This window comes from Lissotriton vulgaris, chromosome 5, assembly GCF_964263255.1.
Source record: "Lissotriton vulgaris chromosome 5, aLisVul1.2, whole genome shotgun sequence".
In the NCBI taxonomy this organism is placed as follows: domain Eukaryota; kingdom Metazoa; phylum Chordata; class Amphibia; order Caudata; family Salamandridae; genus Lissotriton; species Lissotriton vulgaris.
In genome coordinates this window covers 830,401,924-830,426,772 of record NC_141693.1, presented here as the reverse complement: position 1 = coordinate 830,426,772, position 24,849 = coordinate 830,401,924, and the positions used below count along the sequence as shown (strand labels likewise).

General features: G+C 43.0%; 1 protein-coding gene across 1 annotated transcript in view; it reads left to right on the top strand.

The window, feature by feature from the left end:
* Nucleotides 1–8,658: 8,658 nt before the first annotated feature.
* TM9SF3 (transmembrane 9 superfamily member 3) overlaps nucleotides 8,659–24,849 on the top strand; it is a 284,713-nt gene continuing 268,522 nt past the window's right edge. Inside the window, exon 1 of the mRNA XM_086922322.1 lies at nucleotides 8,659–9,350. Coding sequence (XP_086778448.1) covers nucleotides 9,264–9,350 — 87 coding nt within the window. The 5' untranslated portion in view covers nucleotides 8,659–9,263. The remainder of the gene's footprint in view (nucleotides 9,351–24,849) is intronic.

The window sequence follows — 24,849 nt, the reverse complement described above, 5'->3', positions numbered from 1 at the left end:
CGCACGGCCAAGGGCTTAAGTTAACACAGGAGACCCCCGAAGCCCCGGGCCGTGTTGCAGGGGGGCCGTGCTCTAGGGGGCCCCTCAGTAATAAAATGGTGGTGGGGCACTGCTTGCCTGGCCTCTTAATTCATTAAACTGTCCGCCGTTTAAAAGGCAAGCTCTTTCTTAATTATGGCGCACGCAGATGCCTCCGCGCCTGCGTGTCTTCAGGGTGGGGGAGGCGCTGTCTCTGCAGCAGCAGCAGTTACGGGACTTTGCTGCTAGTCCTGGATGTTAAAGTAAGGAGTGCAGAGTTCCCGGTCGCTAGAGACATGCAGGGTCAGGTCAGACCTCGGTGCTTCGAGCAGTGCCACAAAGGCCTACAGGCAGGCCGCGCCAGTCGACGAGATTGAAGGGCAACAATGAGCAACTGCGAGGGCTGCCAACCAGATGTGAACTGAATTATAAACTGGAAAGTGAGGGCAGCTATTGTGTTAAAGTCCAGAAGAAGTCTTAAATATGGATCTCCCCCAGTGGTGTAACAAAGGCCCCCCGCAGCCCTCACAATGCGGGGCTCACCAAGCTCTTGAGTGTGGTCAGAGGGGGCCCCCTCCAGGAACTTTGCACGGGGGCCCCCTCAAGTTTCGTTACGCCACTGCCTCCAGGCCAACCAGCACCCGACTCGCCGTCCGGGCGGGGCGGCCACCACTCTGCCGAAAGCGGGCAAACCACCCTCGAACAATTCTGTGGTCTCACCTGGGGCCCGGAGGCGCCGCTGCTGTGCACTGCCGAGTCTGGATGGGAGGCTCACCACAAAGTGAGGCGCCAATCCAAGACTCTAGGCTAGGAGGCTGGGTGACGGATGTGGATCCTAGGCCATCCTGGCTGCCTTGCCTCCGTCAGGGCTATAAACGGCCCACCGCCATTCATTACAAGCACAGGAGCAGTTATTCAGAGAGAGAGGGTAAGCAGCATAAACATTTCTCCAGCGTTTTAGTGGTGGTTATGTCTTGGAGAGCGACAGATATTTAGTCATTCCAAGTCGCCTTTCTGGAGCTTCACTGAATTCCATCAGCCATCTTAGGCGGTTGGCCACCTCCCCCCAGGAAAGTTTATGTTTGTGGTTTATCTTGTGTTTGAAAAGGGAGAATTATGTATAATACAGCATAGTACCAGCCTAGAATTACCTAATATACTACCTTACCATTTATAATATAATACTTTTGAACTTGTTGGGATCAGATCATTAGGGAGGATAGGAACCGATATACAGGTTTATATTATACACAATTTTTGTATGTTAGAACATCAGAGGTAATGGGTAAGCCCATTAATGAAAAGGAAATTAGTGTATAGAGGGAGGGCATTGTGAGCAAAGTGAGTGAAAAGTTGGGTACATTTAGTATTGGTATGTTATACTTCTCCGATAATGATTGTTTATGTTGCTCAATCGGTACATAGTAAGGTGGTGAAGGTCTCATGAATCGAAGGTTGATATCATGCATAGGTAAGAATGTTATTAATAAAAAGTATGAAATAACTTCACCAAGAGGTTTAAATTCCTGCTATGTGAGGATTATGTTGCGGTTTCAGTGATAAGTTAACCTTTATTGTCTATTAAGATCCATAATTTAGAGAGACCTACCAACGTATCTGCATCGAGAGGACTTTGTTTTGGTCAAATCCCAGTGAACTAAAACAGATGGTTTTCGACTAAGGTGAGATAAATAATATTTTTTAAGTATAAGTTGGGTCAGCTAGATATGATCCTTTTTGGTTTCAAACCGATTTTTATTAGAATTTTCCATAAAGACCATTAACAGTGTCCACCCACACTAATATCCACCAGCAGTGGGTAGAAAAGTGATTAAAACAATATACCATATAATCTTAACAAGGGGGGAGATCCACACTCAATAATTCACAGAAATCATATTAGTCAGTCGTGAAATAGCAGTAGAAGAATATTATGAGGGAGAGGATTTACTACCACTTGATTTGTGTGCCGACTGGGTAAGGCTAAGTATGCGTACGTATGTTGGGCAAGTTAATTCCTTAAATTCTTGAGAAAGGTAGTGTATGCATGTGCCTCAGATCTTAACGAAAAAGGATATTATATGTTCGATCGTTGCTGTCAGTTTTTCTATGCCCAGAAGGCTCCAAACCTTACACAACTATTCTAACGTTGTGATGGTATCAGTCCACCATTTAGCCAAGATGATTTGCTTGGCAGCACAGAGGAGTAAAGTGATAGCTTGCACACGGAGTGAATGCAGCGGGTAAGTGAACGTGTTGAGAAGTACTAACAAACATAACTGGGAAAGCGAGGCATATATGTGTAATACATGGCATTGACCGCGGATAGGACTTCTAACCAAAAAGATTGAAGTGTCGGACAATGCCACCAAATATGAGTGAGCGTTCCCTGTTGCCCCCAATGTCTCCAACATTGCTCGGGCTTTCCCTGCATCAACCCGCCAGACAGACCGGTGTATAATACCAATAGATATAATACCAATAGTGTGTGACTTTTAAAAGCATTGCTTTGCCACCAATACAGCAGGCAGAGACGTGTGCTCTATGCAGGCTATCTGCCCAATCCTTGGGAGTGAAGGGCCTTTCACATTCAAATTCCCATCTACGCTGTGCTGATGATAGGTTTATTTATTTGGGGAATAAGGAAAGTGTAAATATCTGCTAACAATCTTCTGTCTGAGTCACAGGTGAGGAGCCATCTGTCAAAGGATGCAAGTGGTCGGGCAGTGTGTGATCCAATGTGTGGTTGTTTAATCTAGTGTGTTACAGGAGGTTATTGCCAGCGGGCAGTAGAGGGAAGACCATATATTGACTGAAGTTGGGGGTAATCTATAACACGCTCCTGTTCAAAATAGTCCCCTACCCGTTTGCAGCGGAAAGTCTACCAGAGTGTAGGATGTTCCTTGCATAGCGGTGGGTAGTCCACTATTGGTATCGGTGGAGAGAAGGGTGAGGATTTTTTGGTGTTTGTACCTATCCAATGTCGCCCTAATCACTGGAGATATAAACCCCAACCGGTCTATGAATTTTGGGGAGCCAGGGCATCCTCCATATGTGAGTCCCAGCTATGACCTGGTCTATGAAGCACCAATGCTTGTCCAACCTAGATCGGGACCACTCCACCATATAGCGAAGCTGTGCCGCCTAAAAATAATGTATAAGATGGGAATGGGGAGTTCCCAGCCCTCCCTCTCTCTAGGGCCAATGTTTTTTTTTGTATGCGGGCCCATTTGTTGTACCAAATAAAAGTCTATGAGATGTTGCAATTTCCTCAGGAATTGGTCGATGTGGCAGTGTTTGCATTGCATATAGTGTTTTAGGTTAAAGGATCATTTTCACAGTGGAGTGGTGTGGCTCACTGGTTAGAGGCGGCAGACCCGGAAGCAGAGGACGGCCTGGGACCAGGGTTCAATTCCCGACGCGGCAGGGTCGTGGACCAGGGTCAGCGGACTCGATAATTCTCGCCTTGGTGCCTACTCTAACCAGGGATCACACTTGGCAACTCTGGGCATTAGCTTGCCTTATCTCCACAACGGCCCCCCACATACGCTGGGGATGCCTGGTTTCACCTTGGAGATACCCAGCAGGGACCATCTCACAGGGAAAGCCAGGACGGGTTCCCCAGCGGTCTACAGTGCTGAGATACCCCATGGCGGGGTGATACATGCGCTTTACAAGACACCATTACATTACTTCCGCTAACCTTCCCAACCATGAAAGGGTTTATAGATAGGCATAATTATGGTCCGCTGTGGTACTCAAGGTAGAGTGAATGAAGGCCTAGCTCACTTTTCCACTGGATTAATGCTAGCCTGGCTGATGAGGGGTGTTACCCTGAAACGGTCCCAGGAAGCTTGTTTCCGATCCAGAGAAGACCTGGCTTGGCAGTTCAGTCTGGACTGTTCCCAAGAGGCACAGGGTCAAGACTGATTTGCTTATAGCTGGGTCTGAACTGGGGTGGCGAAGTGAGCCAAAGAACAATGATAGATTCAACCCAGTTCTGTGACTGGGGGTGAGTGCCTGAAACATTTCAGCGCTCCGTTCATCATCTCCTTGTGTTTGCTAGGTAAGGAACGCCAGGGGTTGACCAAAGGAAAGACAATTGACTCTCAATCTGGGCTCTGTTCTACTGTGTGATTGTAATACCCAGTATTTGTGTTTTCAGAAGCTTGAAATGAAACCCGGATATCCTGCCAAAAGCGTCCAGCTCCTGTACAAGGTGAGATAAGGAGGTAAGAGGATGTATAATAGCCACCATCACGTCATCAGGATACATGGCTAACTTATGGTCCCTACCCCCATCTGTATCCCAGCTACCTGGGTGTTACCTTGTATCTTTCTCAGCCAAAGGCTCCATATATAACGCTAACAAAAGCAGTGGGAGCTGACATCCTTGTCTGGTGCCTCATTTAATGGCAATGGGGTTCAAAAGTACCCCATTCACCCTAACACATGCCATTGGAGCGGCGTAGCTGCTTCTTATCCATCTGAAAGCGTGTCCCTAAGCCAAATTTCTTCAAATCAAGCAAAGGTATGGCCAATGGATGCGATCAAATGATTTTTCTGCATCATCAAGAGAAGTATGGCCGGTGTATGAGCGTGATGTACCTTATCAATAAGATGGCAAATACATTTAGTGTTGTCACTGCAACCTAGTTTCCGTATAAAACCCACCTGATCCAGGTCCACTGGACCTTGCATATAGGGGCTCAAGCAGGCTGTTATGACACTGGTGAAAATGTATGCATCCACATTGAGGAGTGATATAGGGCGATAAGAAGCACATACATTAGGGTCCTTTTGAAGTTTGGAAATAAATGTTCATGGCGTCTCTCAATGTGGCCATAAGTGTTTCAGAGCTGCTAAAGCAATTTAAAAAACGAGGAAGGCACAAGCTATTTTTACAGACTACTCCCCCCTTTCCAGCAAGCTGAAAATCCTCTAACTTCAGTCACAGACCAAGAACAAAAAGTAAATGTATGAAGACAAACTGACTTTTGACCTGTCCCTGAAAGCAGATGTGACAAGATAACAAGATTTAAATGCATCTTTATTGCTCACAAAGTGAAAGATCAATAAAAATGCATTTACCTCTCACCTTGTCACATTTGTTGGCTTTCAGAGACAGAGGTACAAAGTCAATTTGTCTTCCTAAATTTAATTTTCTTTCAGTGACTAAAGTTAGAGGATTTTGTAAAGTGAACTGTGTGACAATGAAACTGTGAAAAGCATGTGAAATGAAAGGCTGTAAGATGCAGGGATGTAGAATTCCTATAGCCCAATACCCAGGACATATTGCTTGGGGTCAAGGGCAACACGTTTTAATGTGTATGTTGTCCTTTGGACAAGTAGGCCTAACCCCTTAACGAACAAAGTCTGCCTAACCTCTTACAGCACAAAGTCTTTAGCTGGCACTTTACAGTAACACATTATGGATCAGGTAAGAGCTATGTCTGCAGTTAAGGTAATATTTGTGTCCGTGTGTTAATGCTGTTGAAACTTGTAATTTTATGGTTCATTAATGCAAAGCCTTTATTATTAGGGTGAGTGATCTAAATAAATGTTGTAAGCTCGGACTGTATACTGACAGTGGTTCCAGTATAAAAATGTGTACACACTTTTTAAAGTTTAGCAATGTGAGGCTATGTATAAAGCTCCCAGAATGCTCTCTGATTAGATGCATATATTTGCAGAGGCTTGAAAGCATGCTTGAGGAGTCTTTGCTTTCAAAATAAAATTTACACAAAAAATGCAAGTAGTAATAAAACATTTGGCTAAACTACTGTAAAATTATAAGTACCATTTCTTTGCAACATCATTTAGAAAGATGTGTTGATGTATGCTAGCATATCCCAAAGATATTCATAATGGAAAATCAGTGTAACCAGTTTCACTAAGATTGTGGGAAACATAAAAACAAACATACATTGGCAAAGCCAGTAGGTCTGAAATTGATGGTCAGCGTTTTGGTTTTGTCAAAGTCTGACATGGCATTGTTTTTGTAAAACCAAATTGGTCTGGACGCTGCCGGGTCCTCACCATTATAACAAACACTGGCAAAAGCAAAAATAGTTTTTGGCCTCAAAAAGCACACATTGCCACAGTAGTTCCTGGCACTGAACATAACTACTTTGTGTGCACCAGTATGTAGATCAGCAAAAACGTGCCAACATAAGGGAATGGCTAGTATTCAAACCCTACTATGGTATGAGCCTGACATAATTAGAGAGGCTAAATCAGAGATCGTATGTAACGAGATTGCTGCCATAATTTGTTTCCGCATTACATGGCACAAAAGGGACAAGTGGATTTTATTACAAGACAAGTAGATTTGTGAAGCAACCTGCCCCATGGGCAAGTGGATATTTTATTAAATTCCACACCCCTGAAGATGTCAGGCTTTTTTTGAATACGCCACTGAAATAGCTAAGTGAACTGTTCAAACATTTCAATTATATTTCACTAGTTATGAAGACCCATTTTTGCAATTCTGTGGTGATAAAAATAATTTTATAGGATCAAAACAAATTAGAACACTTTACTTGGTGATGTGCAAATTTTGAATATTTCTGCTGAAACCCAATTTCCAAAAATTGTTTATGCTCTAGTATCAGTAAAACTACATGTTACTAGGAAGGTTTTCTGACCATTTTAATGGAAATGATGCTATCTGTAGATGACAGTGCACTACCACATCATGCTATGGTAATTTATTTATGCAAAGTGAGTTTTTTATTTAAGCATGAACTGGGAATAGTTACTGCTCCTGCCTAGAAGGCAATGCTATTAGTGAACTAAGAGGCAAGCTAGGGATCATGTGTACCCTATGCATGTGCTCCGTTCTTGTTGTACATGGAGCAAACATTTAGCCTAGCAAATAAATAGGTTTTTTTTACAGCAGGAATAGTGAACTTGCATACTATTATGTGATAATAAAGAAAAAGGTGTCTCCATAAAACAAAATATTGGCTGGAGCCCGGTGAGCCCAATAGGTGTTGCAGCTTGATGTCAGTCATGGGGAAGTATGGTAAAAATTTATTCTGCTATATGTTTGATGGACAGCAGAATAATAGGTGTATGCTTTATCGGAGGGATGTATCTTGCGCCAAACATCCACAAGTCCCACATCTGCCGACCACTGGAGACCTGTAGCTGTAAATACTCTGGTGCCTACCATTCTCTGGGTCAATCTATCCATAGTGGGATTGGGTGCCAGATTAAAACCCCCACCCACCAATAAATATATCTGAATCAGGTGAAGTTAGTCACGACCCACTGCATCTTATATAAAAGGTCTCTGATGGTCATTAGGGGTATAAAATGTGGCAATCGTAAATGCAGTGGAATGTAAGGCAATATGGAGGGTGAGCAATCTGCCTGCAATCTCCGCCTGTGTTTATACCACTCTGCCTGAAAAAAGTGTAGCCAATAACACCGCGACTCCAACTCGTTTGTTGGGACCTGAAGACACAAACTAGTGATCAAACAAACGTGAGCGCATTCAAGGCCAGTCTCTCTGTAGGAGACAAACATTACATTTGGACTCCCAAAAAGTAATAAAAGATGGGCAATTTTATTGGGTAGCCCCAGTACTTCCTGCTTGCCCATGGCAGTCCGAAAAGGGTACTGACACTTACCACAAAAGAAAGGTTTTAGCAATACAACGAGATCCAGCGAGGGAAAAGCTAGGCACCGAGAGGGTGCAGAGCGTTGCGGGCAGTGTGCCATTGTCGCTCCCACCCCCCTCCTGAGTTCTATGGGGCGTGGCTCATTTTTCCTACAAACTTCTAGGTTCCTCGTAACTGAGGTAATTCCCCAAACTTACAAGTTTGTTTCTTTTTTGCACCTTTTTACACATAGTGCTATTTTTAACTTTCACCGCCTTTGGCAGGGTGGGCCTTAGCGAGCCCACACATGTCAAGGTGACACTCGCAAACTGGTCCTGAAGAAAGCCCTGTAAAGTCACACATACCACGGGCAGAAAAATGTTGACCTTTCTCTAAAAGGGAAACACCAGTATATTGTATTTGGTTAATTTTCCCTACACATAGCAAGTTTTTATTATGTCAGGTTGACCAGCCAATAAATGATTTTTTGGTACAACCTTGGACATTTTTAAACTCACTTTTTCACTCTTCACCCTCACAAGAACCTGCTCCGCAGTCTCCTGGCGTCGCAACACACCGGGGAGGTATTCGATCTCTCCCGGTGGACCTGATGATGAAGCATGTCACCACTAGGGTGAGTGAGGGTTTCCTGAAAAAATCTTGTATTTTTTCTTGAAATTGGTCTTTTCATCTGACCACTTATAACTGGCCTCATATTTCACGTGCTACAACCATTCTGAACCCTTCCCTAATGGACACTCTTCCTTTGTTTATTTGTTTAGCAATACAAAAGCAGCACTTCATCGCCACTACACAATAAACACCATTGCAGCCTGTGGTAGACGTTCTAGTTCGAATATTTAGTTTTTTTTAATTTTTATTTTTTACAAATTGTACTTGTTGCTGCATTAAAAAAACTTTCAAATTGGCTTTACTGTCTCCTAAAGTTAAGTTAAAACAGGAGAATCCGTACGATACAGGACCCTTTTAGCTCCGCGAGAAGGATCTTAGTCATGAAGTTCCTCAGTGACGTGAGACGCACCAAACAATCTATGCAGGAGGTGCCTCGGAAGAGATCAGGCGCTGCTGCTTCGAGCCCTCGCCGGGACCCGGACAGAAACAACGCCGGAATAGGCGAGCTCGTGAGTGCAAGAAGCCAGCAGCACGGCTGCTCCTTGTCCGACACCTGAGCTCAGGTCTCGGGCCCAGCAGCCCCTGCGGGAGGCGGCGCTGTTCCTGTATCCTGGCCGAGGTGAGGCACTTCCGGCTTACGGGCTCCGTGGCAGTGACGTGGCTCAACCGCGGCGGCAGGGGCAGCGGGAGCCGGGGTCGGGCTGAGCGTAGCGCGGAAGGTCGGGGAAAGGACCAGTGCTGATCGCCGTAAGAAGAGAGGCGCTCGCTGGCAGACAGGAAGGAGAAGCAGACAGGAAGAAGCGCCTCTCGGGCCCACTGCTACCAGGAACCAACCGGAAGCGGCCACTGAGAGCTGTCAGGCAAGGCCGCCGGGGGGAGTAGCAGCCGCCCAGCGGGCAACAGAATCCTCCGTGAGTTGCAGGAGCCCCAGGGATCTGCAGAAGCTACCCCGGAGGGAGACGGAGTAGTCACGGGAGGAAGATCCGGCGTCGGCGTGTACAGGACATGGACCCGTTAAAGATGCGACTGGCGATACTCCTCCTCTGCGCCTCCCCTCTGCTGCCCGTCCAGGCAGATGAACACGAGCACACGGTGAGTGGCACCGGACACAGAGGGCTGCCCTGGAGTAAATACAGAATGTGGTGTTACATTATAATGAAAGAGAGGGCTGGGGGTAGTGAAACCGGAGTTTACACTCTCGCCAAGGGTTGGGTTGATATTCGGGGGGAGGGGGTGGTATACAAGCCTGTATACTGCAAAGTGGGCCATAGTCCAGTCGAAGCTTGCAAGGGATAAACATAATCTCAGTCAAGAAAGCGGGAGGAACAGGGTTTGCTTTTTACTCTGTCTAAAGAAATGTCAGTTTGGAGTGGGGGAGGGAGCGGTGGCTTTTACTGGTCAACTTTTAAGATCTAGGTGGACAGGAATAACAACTAGTCATTCGAGTCGTGGGACTGGTATCGACGAAGTCGCAGTGCGTAGGCTAGGTGTTGGATGGAGAAACTACGCCTTGCAGGGGATGTGTAAGGCCTGGACGAAGCGAGACACAGGCAGAGCCGTTATTGACAGTCGCAGATTAAGTCATTTACTGAAGGAATAATGGGGAAATCAGTTCTCAGTGTCAGAGCTTTGAGACAACGAACGAGGGTGGCGTGTGGTTGAATCCTGAGGCTACCGAGTATTTACGAGTCGTGAAACATAGCTGTGAAATTGGCCTGTCTCATGAGTGATTTCCAATTCCTGCCAGTCCGTTTTTTGTTATTGTTGTTGTTGCTAACAACATCAAATTTTTCGAGCCTTGAAGGCCCATGCAATGAATGTGACCAGAGCTGCATATGACTTTTTGTTTCTCTTTAGTGCTGTCAAATAAAAACCCGGTCTGGTTGCAAGTCACCCAAAGACATAGGGCTACTTAACATCTGTGTAGGATAGGATAGAATTTGTAGAGTGCAATAACACCCAAAGGTATCATGGTGCTATTGAGGAAGAAAAGAATCGACACAAGTGAAGTGGCCAGGAAAGGGGGTACAAAGATTTGAAGAGCTAGGTTGTTAGGCGTTTTTTAAAGGCCGTAGAAGAGTCAGCATCTGAAATATAGATATGTAGGGCGCTCCATAATTTGGCGGCTGCTACCGAGAAAGAGCTACCACCCCATTTAGTTTTACAAAATTTGGGGATCGTTGAATTTTTGCAAGAAGTTGATCTCCTTTACCTCCCAGGAATTAACTATTGAAAACGCGTATTCAAGTGGGAGGGTACCTTATGATGCAGGGCCTTAAAAATCAGCCACAAAGCCTTAAAAGCAATGTGTTTCCTGACAGGAAGCCAGTGCAGGGACCGCATTCACGATCCTATCGGAATACTGGTTCGGGGTGTTCAAAATGAGATGAGCTGCTGCATTCTGTACAACCTGAAGTTTGTTCAGGGAGGAACTATTGATGTTGAGACACAAAGCGTAGCAGTAGTCCAGCAGTGAGGTAACCAGGGCAACGATGACTGACGGGTGCAGCTCCGATGGGATGTAGGGGACAACATTTTTCATGGTCCTTGTAATGTAGAAGCAAGTGCTGACAGTGCAGCTGTCCTGAGCATCAAAGCTCAGTGTAGTCAAAGATGACACCTAGGTTTTTGGCTGACCTGACCGGGGGTGGGCGGGTGGAGAGGCCACAGTCCTCTGGCCACCAAGTGCTTTACAAGATGGACTTTTGAGAACCAAGCACAAACACTTCAGTCTTGTCTGCATTAATCTTAGAGAGTTGTCCTTCATTCTGCAGGTGATACTGGACATACACTGATTGAACTTCCCCGCCACCCACTATAGGGCCCTAGAAATGGAGATGATATGCGTGTTGGTAGCTTTTGACTGCACTTGAAAACCAAATGAACTCACCAGGTCAGGCAGTGGGGCCACAAATACATTGAAAAGGGTAGGGCTCAGAGATGAGCTCTATGGTATCCTACAGGGAAGACTGAAAGACTTAGCCTTGAAGCCTCCCCAGCTGAAAGTTTGCGCCCTTTTGGACAGAAAAGGGTGGAGAAGCTGCAAGGCTGTCCCACTGACCCCCACTTCTTGCAGGCGTTGAACCATCTGTGCAGGAGAGATGGTATCGAATGCTGCAGAGAGGTCAAGCATTATCGAGATATGAGGATGACCCTACACTGGCGTCTACAGTCTTGGTAGGAATGGATTTGAGCCGGGACCTTTTAAATTAGCAGTCTAGAAGCAACCTAAACCTAGCCAGAAAGACGTTGTTTGTACTTCTTTTATAGGACCAATTCCAGCACCTGAGAGGATGTTAGATATGAGACACGAAGTAAGGCGCGCTACAGCATGGGGGTCGATTCACCTAAAGGCCAGGGTTGGTGGAACTGCCATTACATACACTTTTACCATAATGACATCACAGGAAGTGACAACACATGATTTTGTCTTCCCCAGGAAGCAATGCATATTTTTCCAAAGTAACACACAAACTATACCCTGCATTGCTTTCTTTTGCTTTAAGGGGGTAATACCCTGCTTTGCTTTAATGGGGTAATCCATGGGTGGTGCATGGGCCTTCCCATGCAACCACCCCTGGGTGTTGATGCAGATCCCTATCTACATACATTGGTAGACAGTATATGTTCTCTTCCCTTTTTTTATGTACTACTCCCGAGTATATTGAGTCACCTTGTTTAGATTTGCTACATATGTAATGAATTGTTTTTTAGTGTTTTGCTTGTATGATTTGTATTTCTCAAATCGAATAAAAGCTTATGACTTGACTTGGTAGACAGGAATTTGTGCCAAAGTGTTACTACTCCTCAAAGAGTTGCCGGTAGCCAGAACGGGTGGAGGAACTGCAGCTCCTCTGCACAAAAGGAGGATACATAAACTCATCACTGACCAGATCAAATATCTTGAAAAACAATACAACTACAGTACCCCGAGAACTGATCAGCTATATATTTTTGAAGATTTATAAAAGAAAAAAAGATCGCCATTGGATTAAATGGCCATTTATAAATATAGAACATCAGTCAGTAAATTATCAAGATAAAGAGTAATTACTCTACAAAGAGAGGAGGACTTTACTCACAAGATAATGTAAATCTGGTTTCTGCCTCCACTTAAGACTTCAGAATATGATGATAATAATTTCCAGAACTCTGCACTTTATGAAGTTTCTATAAGCAGATCAAAATTGTAGCACCAGCATTTGGCAATAGAATAACTAGTTTATTGAAGTCTGTTCATATCCAGAGAAACAGATCCGTCTAGTTGACTGGATATCTTCAAACATCGAGTTGCAGCCACAATTTACTCCAGCAAGGATCACATATACTTATATTAAACCACTGGTAAAGAAAAATCCTGAGGAAGGCAACTTGTCGAAACGCGTTGGTGGTAGTTTAACATCATTACCAGTGATGACAGCCATGAATTGATAAACAATGTTACAATGTTGATATAATAGTTGCTGTAACCAAGGCATAGAATTTGCATTATATGTATTAGATAGGATAGACTTTGGAAACAAATACAGTGGTGGTTGTTCATGTATGTATGATTACAATTTATTTAAAATGAATTTATAAATTGGAGAAAATTGATTATGTAAAAATAGGGCACATGATGTCTTTTTACTAAAAATATTTAAATATATAAAAAAATCATTTTTTCACTAAAAAACGATAAAGAGAATAATAATAAAAAAGTTTTTTATATCATTGTTTCCTTATGGTTATAATTTTGGATTTATAGTTTTTTCATGAACACATTATCTTGATATCAACATCGAACTTGATGTGAATTTAATCTCTTTCTTCCGTTTCCCAAGAGTTGTATTCCCTGATAGGGTTATCCTTCTTTCAGGGGCCCCGTGCATTGTCAATAGATACTACTCCTCAAGGTATGCATAACACAGAAAAATGTGTTTGTTTTTCCAACCTTGCATGTGTGCTGCGTTGTACAGCACACATACAAACTGGGAAAAGCCCTAAACCATAGTTTTTGTGTGGAAATAACTCTTTCCAGTACAAAACCTATGCTTCAGATATTGTACACACCATTGCATTGTGGTGCTAGGGTGCATGCGTTGGCACATGGCTGTAAACGTGCACCAGCGCTCAGTAAGAGGAGAAAAATGCACCATATCTTAATAGATATGGTGCATTATTGCTGCTGCGTTGCCTTGTCAAAGAACAGTACATCTGTGTCTCAGTCTTACTCTCACTCACTACCTGTCTTTTCTTTTCACCTGCACACACATTCTTGAAACCTCAAAAGTTTTGCAAAAAGAAGACCTATTAGAGAACTTTCTCTGGAATTGCCCCAAGAATTTCGAACTGTCTTCCTCTACAGATTAGGACCATCTTTTAAAAAACGAAGTAAAAACAAGTCTACTTGAATAACCTCCTTCCTATCTGAGGTGACTATCCATGCCAATTTGATTTTGTTGCTGATGTTTTCACTATGTCTCTTTGTATTATCTTTTCATTCTTTATATTCTATATTTTGTCCTTGTATACTTGATGCTATTCGTTAGGTTGTACAGCGCTCTTGACAACCCAAATCTTGGTCTTGCTCGCACTTTATAAAACAAATGAATAAAAATAAATTCTTACACGTATAGACAGATTCTCACGCTAACACTTACTCTCTTTCAAATAAACGCACGCTAACACCAAAGCATGAACACAACGTACATTTAAAGCAATTTTTACTTACAACTGTTTCCACCAAAGGTCTTGTACCAGCTAAGCGTGTTCCATTTTGTTTATAGCAAATAAATGATCAATGAAATGCTAACCATGCAAATATTCTCCCCTAGTCAAAAGATCTGGGTTAAATCCATTGTTCTTTTTCCCACTACCCCACCCCAGTTTGGACCCAGCCATATGCAAATCAGTCTCGACCCTGTGCCCCATGGGAACAGTCCAGACCGAACTGCCGGGCCAGGTCCTCCCTGGACGGCTTTCAGGGTATGTCACCCTTCTTCAGCCAGGCTAGCTTGAATCCAGTGGCACAGTGAGCAAGGGACCCACGTCTGGGCATGAATCCCACTTAGGGCAAAAAGTGTTACAGAAAACAAATGATGGACGGAATGCTGACAATGCAAAAATTCTCCCCCAGTCAAAATATCTGGGTTAAATCCGTTGTTCTTTTGGCCCAGTTTGGACCCAGGCATATGCAAATAGTCTTGACCCTGTGAACCATGGGAACCGTCAAGACCGAACTGCCAGGCCAGGTCCTCCCTGGACCGGAATCCAGCATCCTGGGACCGGTTTCAGGGTATGTCACCCTTCTTTAGCCAGGCTAGCTTGAATCCAGTGGCATAGTGAGCAAGGGACCCACGTCTGGGCATACCAATCCCACTTAGGGCGAGAAGTGTTACTGCAACCAAATGATGGATGGAATGCTGACAATGCAAACATTCTCCCCCAGTTAAAATGTCTGGGTGAAATCCGTTGTTCTTTTGCCCACTACACCACCCCAGTTTGGACCCACCCATATGCAAATAGCCTTGACCCTGTGCCCCATGGGAACCGTCCAGACCGAACTGCCAGGCCAGGTCAAGACTGATTTGCATATGTCTGGGTCCAAACTGGAAAGGCATGGTGAGCAAAAAAACCAATGCATTTAGGCCCAGATCTTAGTTCTGGGGTGGATGTACAACATTGTTCTGCATTCTGTCCATCAATTGTTGTTTTTACATTTGTCACTCTGAGTGGGACGGGTATGCCCAGAATTCACAGGATGTATAATAAATGATACACAGTGCTGATGGCGCAGTGTGCAATAAGAAATGAGTGGTTGTCCACAGAGGGTGTAATAAAGAGTACTATGCAGAATCATTATGGATAAGAACATACTGCATTTATTGTTCATCAAGGCTCCAAGCAATTTATACTTTGATCCAGTCTAGTGGCGTAAACGTCAACATTTCACCCCGTAGGACTAACGTTTGTGGGTGTCCTTTGGACAGGTATGTTATGTCAGGCTAAAACTATTCATCAGTGATTTTAGTGTTGTGTTCAGTGGCCAGATGACTGGCAAAATAAAAAGGAAATCCACTTGGTAGGCCAGTGTGTAATATTGGCCTACCATGTGGTTTGCACTGTCAGTGGTTGTTGTCAACTTAATTTCTATAGTCCAATGGATCAGGAAGTCTGGAATTGTTCTTGCTTCATCTCTTTGCGGCTTCTGACACAGGTGGCATGAGTAACTAGTAGTAATGAAAGTATTGCCGAAATTAAACTGGGATTGGCAGTAGATGGTTCTCTTCCTTTCTTCCCTATCATTGTCAATACGTTAGTTTGGGGAGTTTAAATTGGCTCAATCTGAAGTAACCTGTAGGGTTCCTAAGCATACTATGTCTCTTGCATTTGCAGTGCCTGCATGAAGCCATTGCTGGTCATTACCTCTGGTCATCATATTCTGTCATACACCTACGCAGATAACGTGCAATTTGTGGTACAAATTATTGGTCATAAACCTCACTTTTGATAACCATATAGCCTTAATCATGAATCTGGACAATTGGTTAATTCAGATATTATTCCATCTGAATCACTTTAAAATCAAGGTTATCCCTTTAGACTAGAGTAATGTTTACCATGCAGGTGTTTCCAATTCAACCCCATCCTCTCATATTTGACCTTTCAATTGCTCTCAAGTCTAAAGTCAAAAATGTTCTAGTTTACCTCGATGACAGCTTCACTGACTGGAGAGGTTACGTTTTTTTTGTCAGAAATAGGCTATACTTGGCATGAGCTATAGAAAGTTTGAGCTGCTTTTTATAAGGATGTGGACTATTCGGATAGGGGCATGTTAACTTTGAGTTAGAGTATTTCTTTGTCCTTAACTTAAGTAGAGCAAATAGGATTGCCCAGTTATAAAAATGCTGAAAAGCAGGGTTTCCCTGGACCATTTACCCAAAAAAAAGGAAACCCCTGTTACCTTCGAGCTTTTACTTTGTTACTTGTAGAAGCCGGGTGGTAGTAGTAGTAAACCTTTATTAATGTTTAGACTCTTTGTCTTTTAAACATAAATCTTAAAACAGGTTAAGATTGTACATTTAATTTAATCCCACCCAACCCCCAGTTCTTCTGTTACAGGCTCAAACGTCTTCACATACGCCAGTTCACCAACACTTGAACACACATTATCCATAAAACCCCTTCTTCCCTAACCCCCACAGATCTGACGTATCCATCTTAAAATACTTTGGCCAAGGCTCCTTACATCACTAACCCTAACATGTTTAAAAAAAAAAAATATAGAACACACACAACATCAAAAATTCCATGTTCATCAAAAATCCAAAGTCATTATTGCGATGATTTATAGCATTATAAAAAGTGGTTTTAAAATCAAGCGGCGAGTCCTATTAAAATGTCAACAATCATAAAAATTTTGGAACCTCAAACCATGTGTACAGTTATTCTCCTCTACCAGAAAAACGTAACATTTCTCAGCCCTTAAATATCTGGCATTCAAATATATCTGGAATTTAAATAGTAATAAACATAAATTGGCACCTGGAAGTGCTGATATGTGCAGGAATGCCTTTCTGTTTTCCCAAGATTCTAACATATACTTTGCAGAAGGTCTGTTTCCTACATACTCCGTATCAGCCAATCTAGACTCCCTTCCACTGGCCCTGTTAAATTTGGCTTTCGAAAGGTGGTAGGCCGCAGTTAGCTTGCAATTCTCCATTTGTTAGAGCCCCACAATGGTATCTAACCTATTTCTGACCTGCACCGCCCATCTTAACTCACTGCTTCCTATTTCAGTAGCACATAGAACGGATATCTTCTGTACCTTCGAGGACCAAAGTTTATCCCAAAATCGCAGGTTTGCTTTATAGGCCAAGAAATTCCAAGCCTGCAAATCCACATCAGTCCTAATACCTGGCCCATGGCACCTTTTGAGAGCGCCAACAATGTTTTCAAGTTCTTGTCCTCGCACCTCTCCCAACTTCCCTCCATACTTGGGGACAATACCTCAGCCCAACAAAGACATTGAGTAGGGACCATTGCATTATAGACTGTCAAAAGGAGAAACCAGGATGGGCCACCAAAGGTATTCTTAAAACAGACTAGGCCCCCTATCATTGCTGCATGTGTCGCCACCAATTCTTTAGGTACGGTCCAGTTCTGCTTTCTTCTAAACGTCATCCCTAAATACTTACAAGAGTATACCACCGCCATCCTCCTGTTACCCAGTACCCACTTATGCAGTTTAGATTTTTCCCCAAAGGGGTTTATTTTTTGTTTTTCCCAAGTTCACCTCTAATTTGTTAGCTTCACCATAATTATTCAATCTGTTCAATTTTCTCTGTAGGCCTACTTTGGTCAAAGTAAAGTCAAAGTCAAAGTTTTTTATTTTGTTTCGGTACTCTTTCGAGGACCACAAAATCATTAAAAAGAAAATACATATTACATTTACATACAATTTAATACATTTTCAGTGTTATTTTAAAAAATTTATAAATCTTATTACAAACATATTCGTTAGGTGGATTAGCACATATGGAAATGAAATCCCTTGCTTTCGTGATCCTGCAGGACCGATATATTGGTTCTATGCATGTTACCCTAGCAGTAACAACGACTTTATTTGGACATACAAAGAGCATGTGTTCTAAGTTCTGTTTACCCCCCGAACACAGGTTACATTGAGAGGAACTGTTTGGTTTCCAGGAGGAGGTAAAAGATAACAAAGGGAGAATACCCAGACGTAACATCATGGTCGTACGCCTTGCGCCATGGGTAAGGGTGTATTCAAGATATGGCAATTTTAACTTATATTCTTGGGAGTCAGCATAAGGTTTGTACAAAGATAGTTTAGTACAATGTAAATGATCTAGCTCATAACTTAGTCTTGGAGAAAATGTTTTTAAAAATAATTTGAGTTGTGCGGGTGTCCAAGAAGATAACATTTCTGCACTAATTTTTGCTAAACAGAAAGCCTCTCCCAAGTTTTTCACAAATGTAGAGTTGATGGCATCCTCTCTAAAGATCTCAATTTTTAGCAGATGTCGTAGGGTACCCGCATTAGAATGCAGAAGGTTATAGGCCCACCTTATGAGGCTTGCTATTGATATTACAAATGCGCTGGTGATCGTACATTCAAGCCTTAGGGCCTGTACAGGTGTTGAGTTGGAAACTTTCAATAGCTTTTTTAGTGTTTTCCCTTCATTTGTATCCATATAACTCCATTGTTTTAGGGGAATATGTTCTGAGGCGTAAGATAGAACCGGGGATATTTTGGCTCTATAAATTTTTATTAGTGCTGAGAAATGCCTGCTTCCTGTCTTCCTATACAAGCGTGATATTGCACCTGCGTGTAGATCACATTTCCTTTTTAGATGGGTGATTTGCTTCCTGTTACTCAAGTTATGCGAAAAGATTCTTCCAAGATAAGTATATTCCTTTGTCTGTTCCAAGATCTCTCTTCCCAGTTTCCATTGGTACTTCACTTCTTTGTTCTTTTTTGTAAATGCAACTACTTTAGTTTTATTTATATTCGGAATTAGAAAATGATCTTTTGAGTAATTGTGTAAAGTATCTAAGAGATTTTGTAGACCAAAGGGTGTCAGGTCGAACAAGACAATATCATCCGCATAAAGTAGACAATGTATCGGTTGAGCTGCCATTTTCGGTGGGGTGCTTTGCCCTTGTTGTAAATGCGACGGTAGGTCGCTCAGGTAAAGGGAGAATAAGATCGGGGCCAACAGACACCCTTGCTTTAGGCCGTTAGATGTATATATTATTTTTGACATGCCCCTCTCGCCCCCCATTTGGACACGGCACCAGGTATTGCTATGTAGGTTCACGATTAGTTGCAATAGAGGCTCTGAGATACCCATTTTTCTCAGTTTCGACCATAATGTCGGCCTATCGACCCTGTCGAACGCTGTTGAGTAGTCGATGAAGGCTGCATATATTGTTTGCGATTTCCCGGTTACGTATTTATCTAATAAAAATTGAAAGACAGCTATATTATCCGTAACCGAATGGTTCGATCGGAACCCGGCTTGAAACATGGGAATTAGTCCAATCGAAAAAGCCCAAAGCTTCAACCGGTCAAGAATTTCAGCCGCAAAGATCTTTCCGCCAGCATCCATTAAGGCAATTTGTCTATAATTGCCAGCTATACTCCTTTTTCCTTTTTTATAAATAGGAATTATTGTGCTTCCTTTCCACGAGTTTGGAATGTTCCCAGAGTCGAATATGTAATTGAATAATGGCGCTAACATCTGACCCCAAGCTTTATGGTCAGCTTGATAAACCTTTATCGGGATCTGGTCGGGACCGGATGCACCCGTACTTCTTGCCTTTTTGATATTCAAGGCAATTGACACTGCCGAGGCCCTGGAGAGTTTTATATCATTATTTTCCTTTTTCTGTTCAATTGCCTTTCTCGCCTTTCCCTTCATGTTGGGTTTATACAGATCGTTTAAAAATGTGCCCCAGTCTTCTTCTGAGACGGGGATTGCTTCGAGCTTCTTTTTAGTTCCCGTCATCTTAGCTATCAGGGACCAGTATTTTCGTTGGTTGCATTGCCTTGCTGCTCTTTGGATATCAATCCAGTTGCGGTCCTGTTTCAAACTTTCCTGTCTAGCACGTTGCCTACGAATTTGGTTCTTTAATTTGTTTATTTCGGCTTTATATAATGGTGTTTTACACAGGTACTGAGCCCGAATCATCCTGTTTAGCATTTTTACCGTTGGCTGATTGCAGTTTTTGTGCTTGCTGACGCACTTTCTTTGTGCAGGTCTGTCCTGTTTTAATTTGTTTTGTATTGCATATTTGAGTTCATTTAATACAATTTCATAGTTCTTGATAGGATCTTCAGAGTAAATATTGGTTAACAATTGGGATTGTGTAATTAATTCTTTCAAATAATCCAAGTTTTCCGCCTCCCAAGAAATCCGACGCTGGACTGGATTTACTTCTATTTTGGGATTACTGAATATTGGGTCGGTCTGGAAAGTGATTGGTGGCATCCAGAGTGTTGTTAAGCAAAGAATGGCATGATCGCTTTCCTCATTAAATTTAACAGACAAGTCAGAAATTTGTTCTCTTAGCTCATTCCCACATATAAAGTAGTCTAAAATGGAGGAGACTCCATTTCCTTGTCTTGTGAATGAAGCTGGCTTGTCTCCATTAATATTTCCATTTAATATTATCCCATTTATACTTGGGAGGAACGATAATAACAGGCTTCCTCTTTTATCCGACTTCACTCCTTTTGGAAGTTGCGGGAGTGCTATTTCCAGTGATTCCTCCTTAAATAACGTTGACCATTTCTTTATTTCGCTATTTGATATTTTGGCGTTTAGGTCACCCATCATAATATATGGTAGGTGATGTTGATCTTCGAGGATGTTGGATATAGTTTCTAAGAGATGATCGAATAAAGGGTCATGTTTTTTACTTGGTGGAGCATAAATGTTAAAAAGTAATATTTTCTTATAAGTGTCTGTTGGCTGTAATCTAAGTTGAACTTTGATACATTGTAGGTTGAGTGAATATGTATCAATACTTTCTTGTGACCAGCAATAGTCTTCTTTCAGTAGGATTGCCATACCTCCTTTCGCGTGACCCCTTTTAGATTTTTTTGCTGGGTTTTCGTAGACGTAGTACCCTTTTTGCGTAAAGGAGGTGGTTGACCATGTTTCCTGCAAAGCAAGAATATCTGGATTATCTTTTGTTACACCTTTCATTTTATTGTGAGTTTTCCCGGCCATATTCCATAGCGAAATTTTCAGACCTTTGCTAAACCTGACGTTGATGTAAATTGTCCATTTTGTTGCCGTTTAATACTTCTGGTAACCACGTCCAAGATTATGGTCAAATCTAGAATCGCCAGATCAGCTTAGAGTAGGCACAACATATGACCACCTTCTATTTTCAGCGAAGAGGACTGAGTTCCCGCCAGCACTCCCTGAAGGTCTGCTAGGAACAAAATGAACAAAGAAGGGGCCGGGACGCAGCCCTGCCATATCCAATTTCTAGAGGAATTCTTTTGAAAGGGCCTCATCCAAATTAAGCTCTACATGAGCCCAGTTTCAGAGTGCTATTCCTGCAGCATTGCCAGCACACATTGATGGATTCTGTGCTGAGTTAAGAGTTAATTTAGCCGAAATTATGCTGCGATCCACCAAAATCAAAAGCTGAGCTGAAATCAACAAAACATCTGAATAAACTCTGGGTTGTTCCATTAGCCTTTTTTCACCAGTGCCCGCAAACTGAAGCAGTGATCTATCTTTGAGTGCCCACGCTTATAACCCTCTTGTTCCATTGGGACTATTTCATTGCTCTCAATCCAATTATTCAAAGAGCTAAGGATGACTGTGGAATACAATTTTGCACCAACATCTAGCAGACTTATCAAGTGGTAGTTGCTAGGTACATCCATCCCCCTTTTTTATGTACTGGTTTAATTATTGCACCCTTCCAGCTGGACGAAAATATACCCGACTTAGATATGGTTATAAAAACTTTTTAAAACAAAGTTGCCCACAACATTTGATTAGATCTAATCACAATTGTAGGGAGATTATCCGGCCCAGCAGCTTTGTCACATTTATTAAAGTTATCAACTTAGCTATGGATTGGGCAGAGAAAGATTACAAAGTATCAACTGCCAATTTTGGCCAGGTATCCCACACCGTTGTCTCCCTGGCCTTATGAATATTGCTTCAAAAGGTCACTCAGTCAGTGTCTGCAACCATACATCGTACCAGGGGACACACTACTACACCCCATTTGAACTAGCTTCCATAACTTTCTTATATCTTTATCCCGTAGGGTGCTAATCATTAGGTCTCAATTTGACTGAAAAAATGTCTGCTTCTTTGTCCTAACCAGGACCTCATACTCCCTTTTTTTGAAATGATAGGTCTTAGTTTTATTTATAGGGTCCAGGAAGCGCCTGGCCATTCCTGCTTTCCTTAACTTCTTCCTTGACAATAAGAAGTCCTTATTAACCCTTTAAGTGCGCCCATCAGCCAACGGCCGTCGCAAGCACTACCACCGTAGTGCTGCGTACGTCAGTTGGCTGACGCTGCCCGCCCACTTAATGGAACGCCCCACACCGCGGCGGAAGGCGGGTAAACCACTGCTGCTTAGAGGGCCAGCAAGCATATCCTTTTTTGCCTCCTCATTGCATAACCTTACTACTGGTACCATATGATTAACTACCTCCGCAATGGTTTTAGAATACCATTCCTAAATTGATGGACCTACATCCCTTCCAAACTCCAACTCATTAAGGATTTGGTACTGCGTCAATTGGGCCATATGCCTTTCATCTATTCTAGTTGTTGGGTGTTTTGGATAATCTAATTACATCGGGACCACCCTCTGCCTAGATATTGCTGCTGCAGCTATGGCCATTTTTTGGCCCCAGTGCTCACTTCCCCTTATTCCTAACACCTTAAACTCTGTACAGACGTAAAAAAAACGCGCCGGAATGTACATATAATTAATTGGACACTGCTGGTTCCCATACAAAAACATTTGGGATGCTGGTAAATCCCCCTTAAAGCGGCCATCTAGGCAGAAAACCCCGAACTCAGAGAGGAATTGTGTTATTTTTTGTTCAAACGTAGACCGAACACATTCTAGGAAATTTGCATTGTGGATGCCATAACACTCGAACATATCTGAAACCCTGGGATCTACCTGTGCTGGAACAAGACGAAGATTAAAGTTCTCTAAAAGGAGAATCGGTGGGCCCCTTGGGAATTCTGTCAAACCCAACCGATCCCTCTGGAACACCTCCCACATCTCCTTCCGCGTCTCATCCTGATTTATATAGACATTAGCAACTATTACGTTATTTTGCCGTAGGCAGCCCTCCTAAAGATCCTGTGAACAAGCCAATCATTACTTGTCTGGACGATTATTTCTCCTTTACTGCAATTAGTAGATACCAGTGTCATTAGCCGACCTCTTAACCGCCTGGGCCCCATTTTAGTTCCTCCTTTTCCAAACTGTGTGAAACCACTCTGATGAAGAGTCACCCGCAACCAGGTCTCCTGGAAATAAATTCTCTCATTTCCTTCCCATAGTTGTGTGAGATCTGTTTTTATTAAGTTCCCCAACCCGTGAACATTCCGGGATTTAATCCCCAAGCTGGTGGTGCAGCAACTTCCTAGTCTACCTATCATCCCGCCCGCCCCCCCAAAAGGAACAATTAGACTCACAAATCTATTGCGAAGAGGAATCTTCTCTAACACACTCTCTCTTGGCTGGGATGGAATAGTTACCTTTAAGGTACCACAATTATATTGCACTACACTGGATCGGGTGGAGTTGCCCCTCCAATCACCAAACTCATTTGTTCATGATTTAAGCCAGCAGGATTTGCCAAGAGGGGCGTTTTTGGACGGGGAGGCGTATCTAACACAGTTGCCGGCACTGTTTTTATACCTAGTTTATTAAGCAGTCACTAGCCTCTAATACCAAGTCCACAAAAACAGGCAAACTAAAATTAACTTTAGTGACTTCTCTACCCGCTTTAGATTGGATGAAGGCTACATAATCCATGTCCTTTGACGCAACCTCCTCCAGTATCTTACAGGGTGAGAATGAGGTTAATATACTTGACCTGTTTAGCAGTTTCCTTTTATTTGGTTATTTTCACTTTTGGGTCGCCCTTAAATACACGTATTTCACCCTGGGCTTACTACAAATGGCGTATACCCGGCCTTGGGCTACATCTTCATCTAATTGCAGAGAAGCTATTATTTCTTGGCCCTCAAACTTCTTGGAACTCCTTACAATCTATAGAGGGAGTATAGTTCCCTGGGTACTTTGAATGGCATGACCTTAACTTTTTGGACTGGAACCTGCCCTTAGTTGGGCAAACTCTCTTCTACCTTACCGATCGGTTTCTGGCTCTTTGTGGTGGTAAACTGTTCTGCTTGGACTTCTACTAACCTATGCTTCCGAATGGGAGACCTTTTCTTTAAACCCATACTTTCTTTCCTCACATTTGATCGACCCATATGCCAACTTCTACCCCACCTGTAATTCCTTCTCCTCACCAACATTGGCCTTTTAGATGCATAGACAGTTGAGCATCTCTGTTCCCCTTCTTGGGACCTGTGGCACCTCGCTGTGCACAGATCGAGAAAATCACTGCCGTACCAACGAGGGCATAGAAGAATGATTGCTTTTAATTCTAAAAGGATCTCCTTTAGCAAACCAGGCTCTGTTACCAGCGACTCGTTTGCAGCAAGAGAAGCTTCAAAAAGTACATGTAATGTTTTTTGCATTAAAAGAAGTAGGTCCAACATTGAGTAAGGGGGAGTCGGTGTATGCAGCGGATAGTAGGTCCCTTGATCGCCACCCTGAAGTACCAAACTGGTTGTATCACGCGTACCAAGAAGCACTCTCCTCAACTGGCCGTTCAGATTCTTTCTTGCATAGTGAGAGCCCTTCTACACTCTCTTCTGCTCCAGTCCCCTCACCAGAGCATGCAATTCTCGGCTCTGACGGACGGAGCCAACAGGGAGAGGAGGAAAGCCGGGGTGAATCGCACCCGAGTTTCAAAAGCAGGTCTAAGATTTCCTTTTCCCGGGCTTCT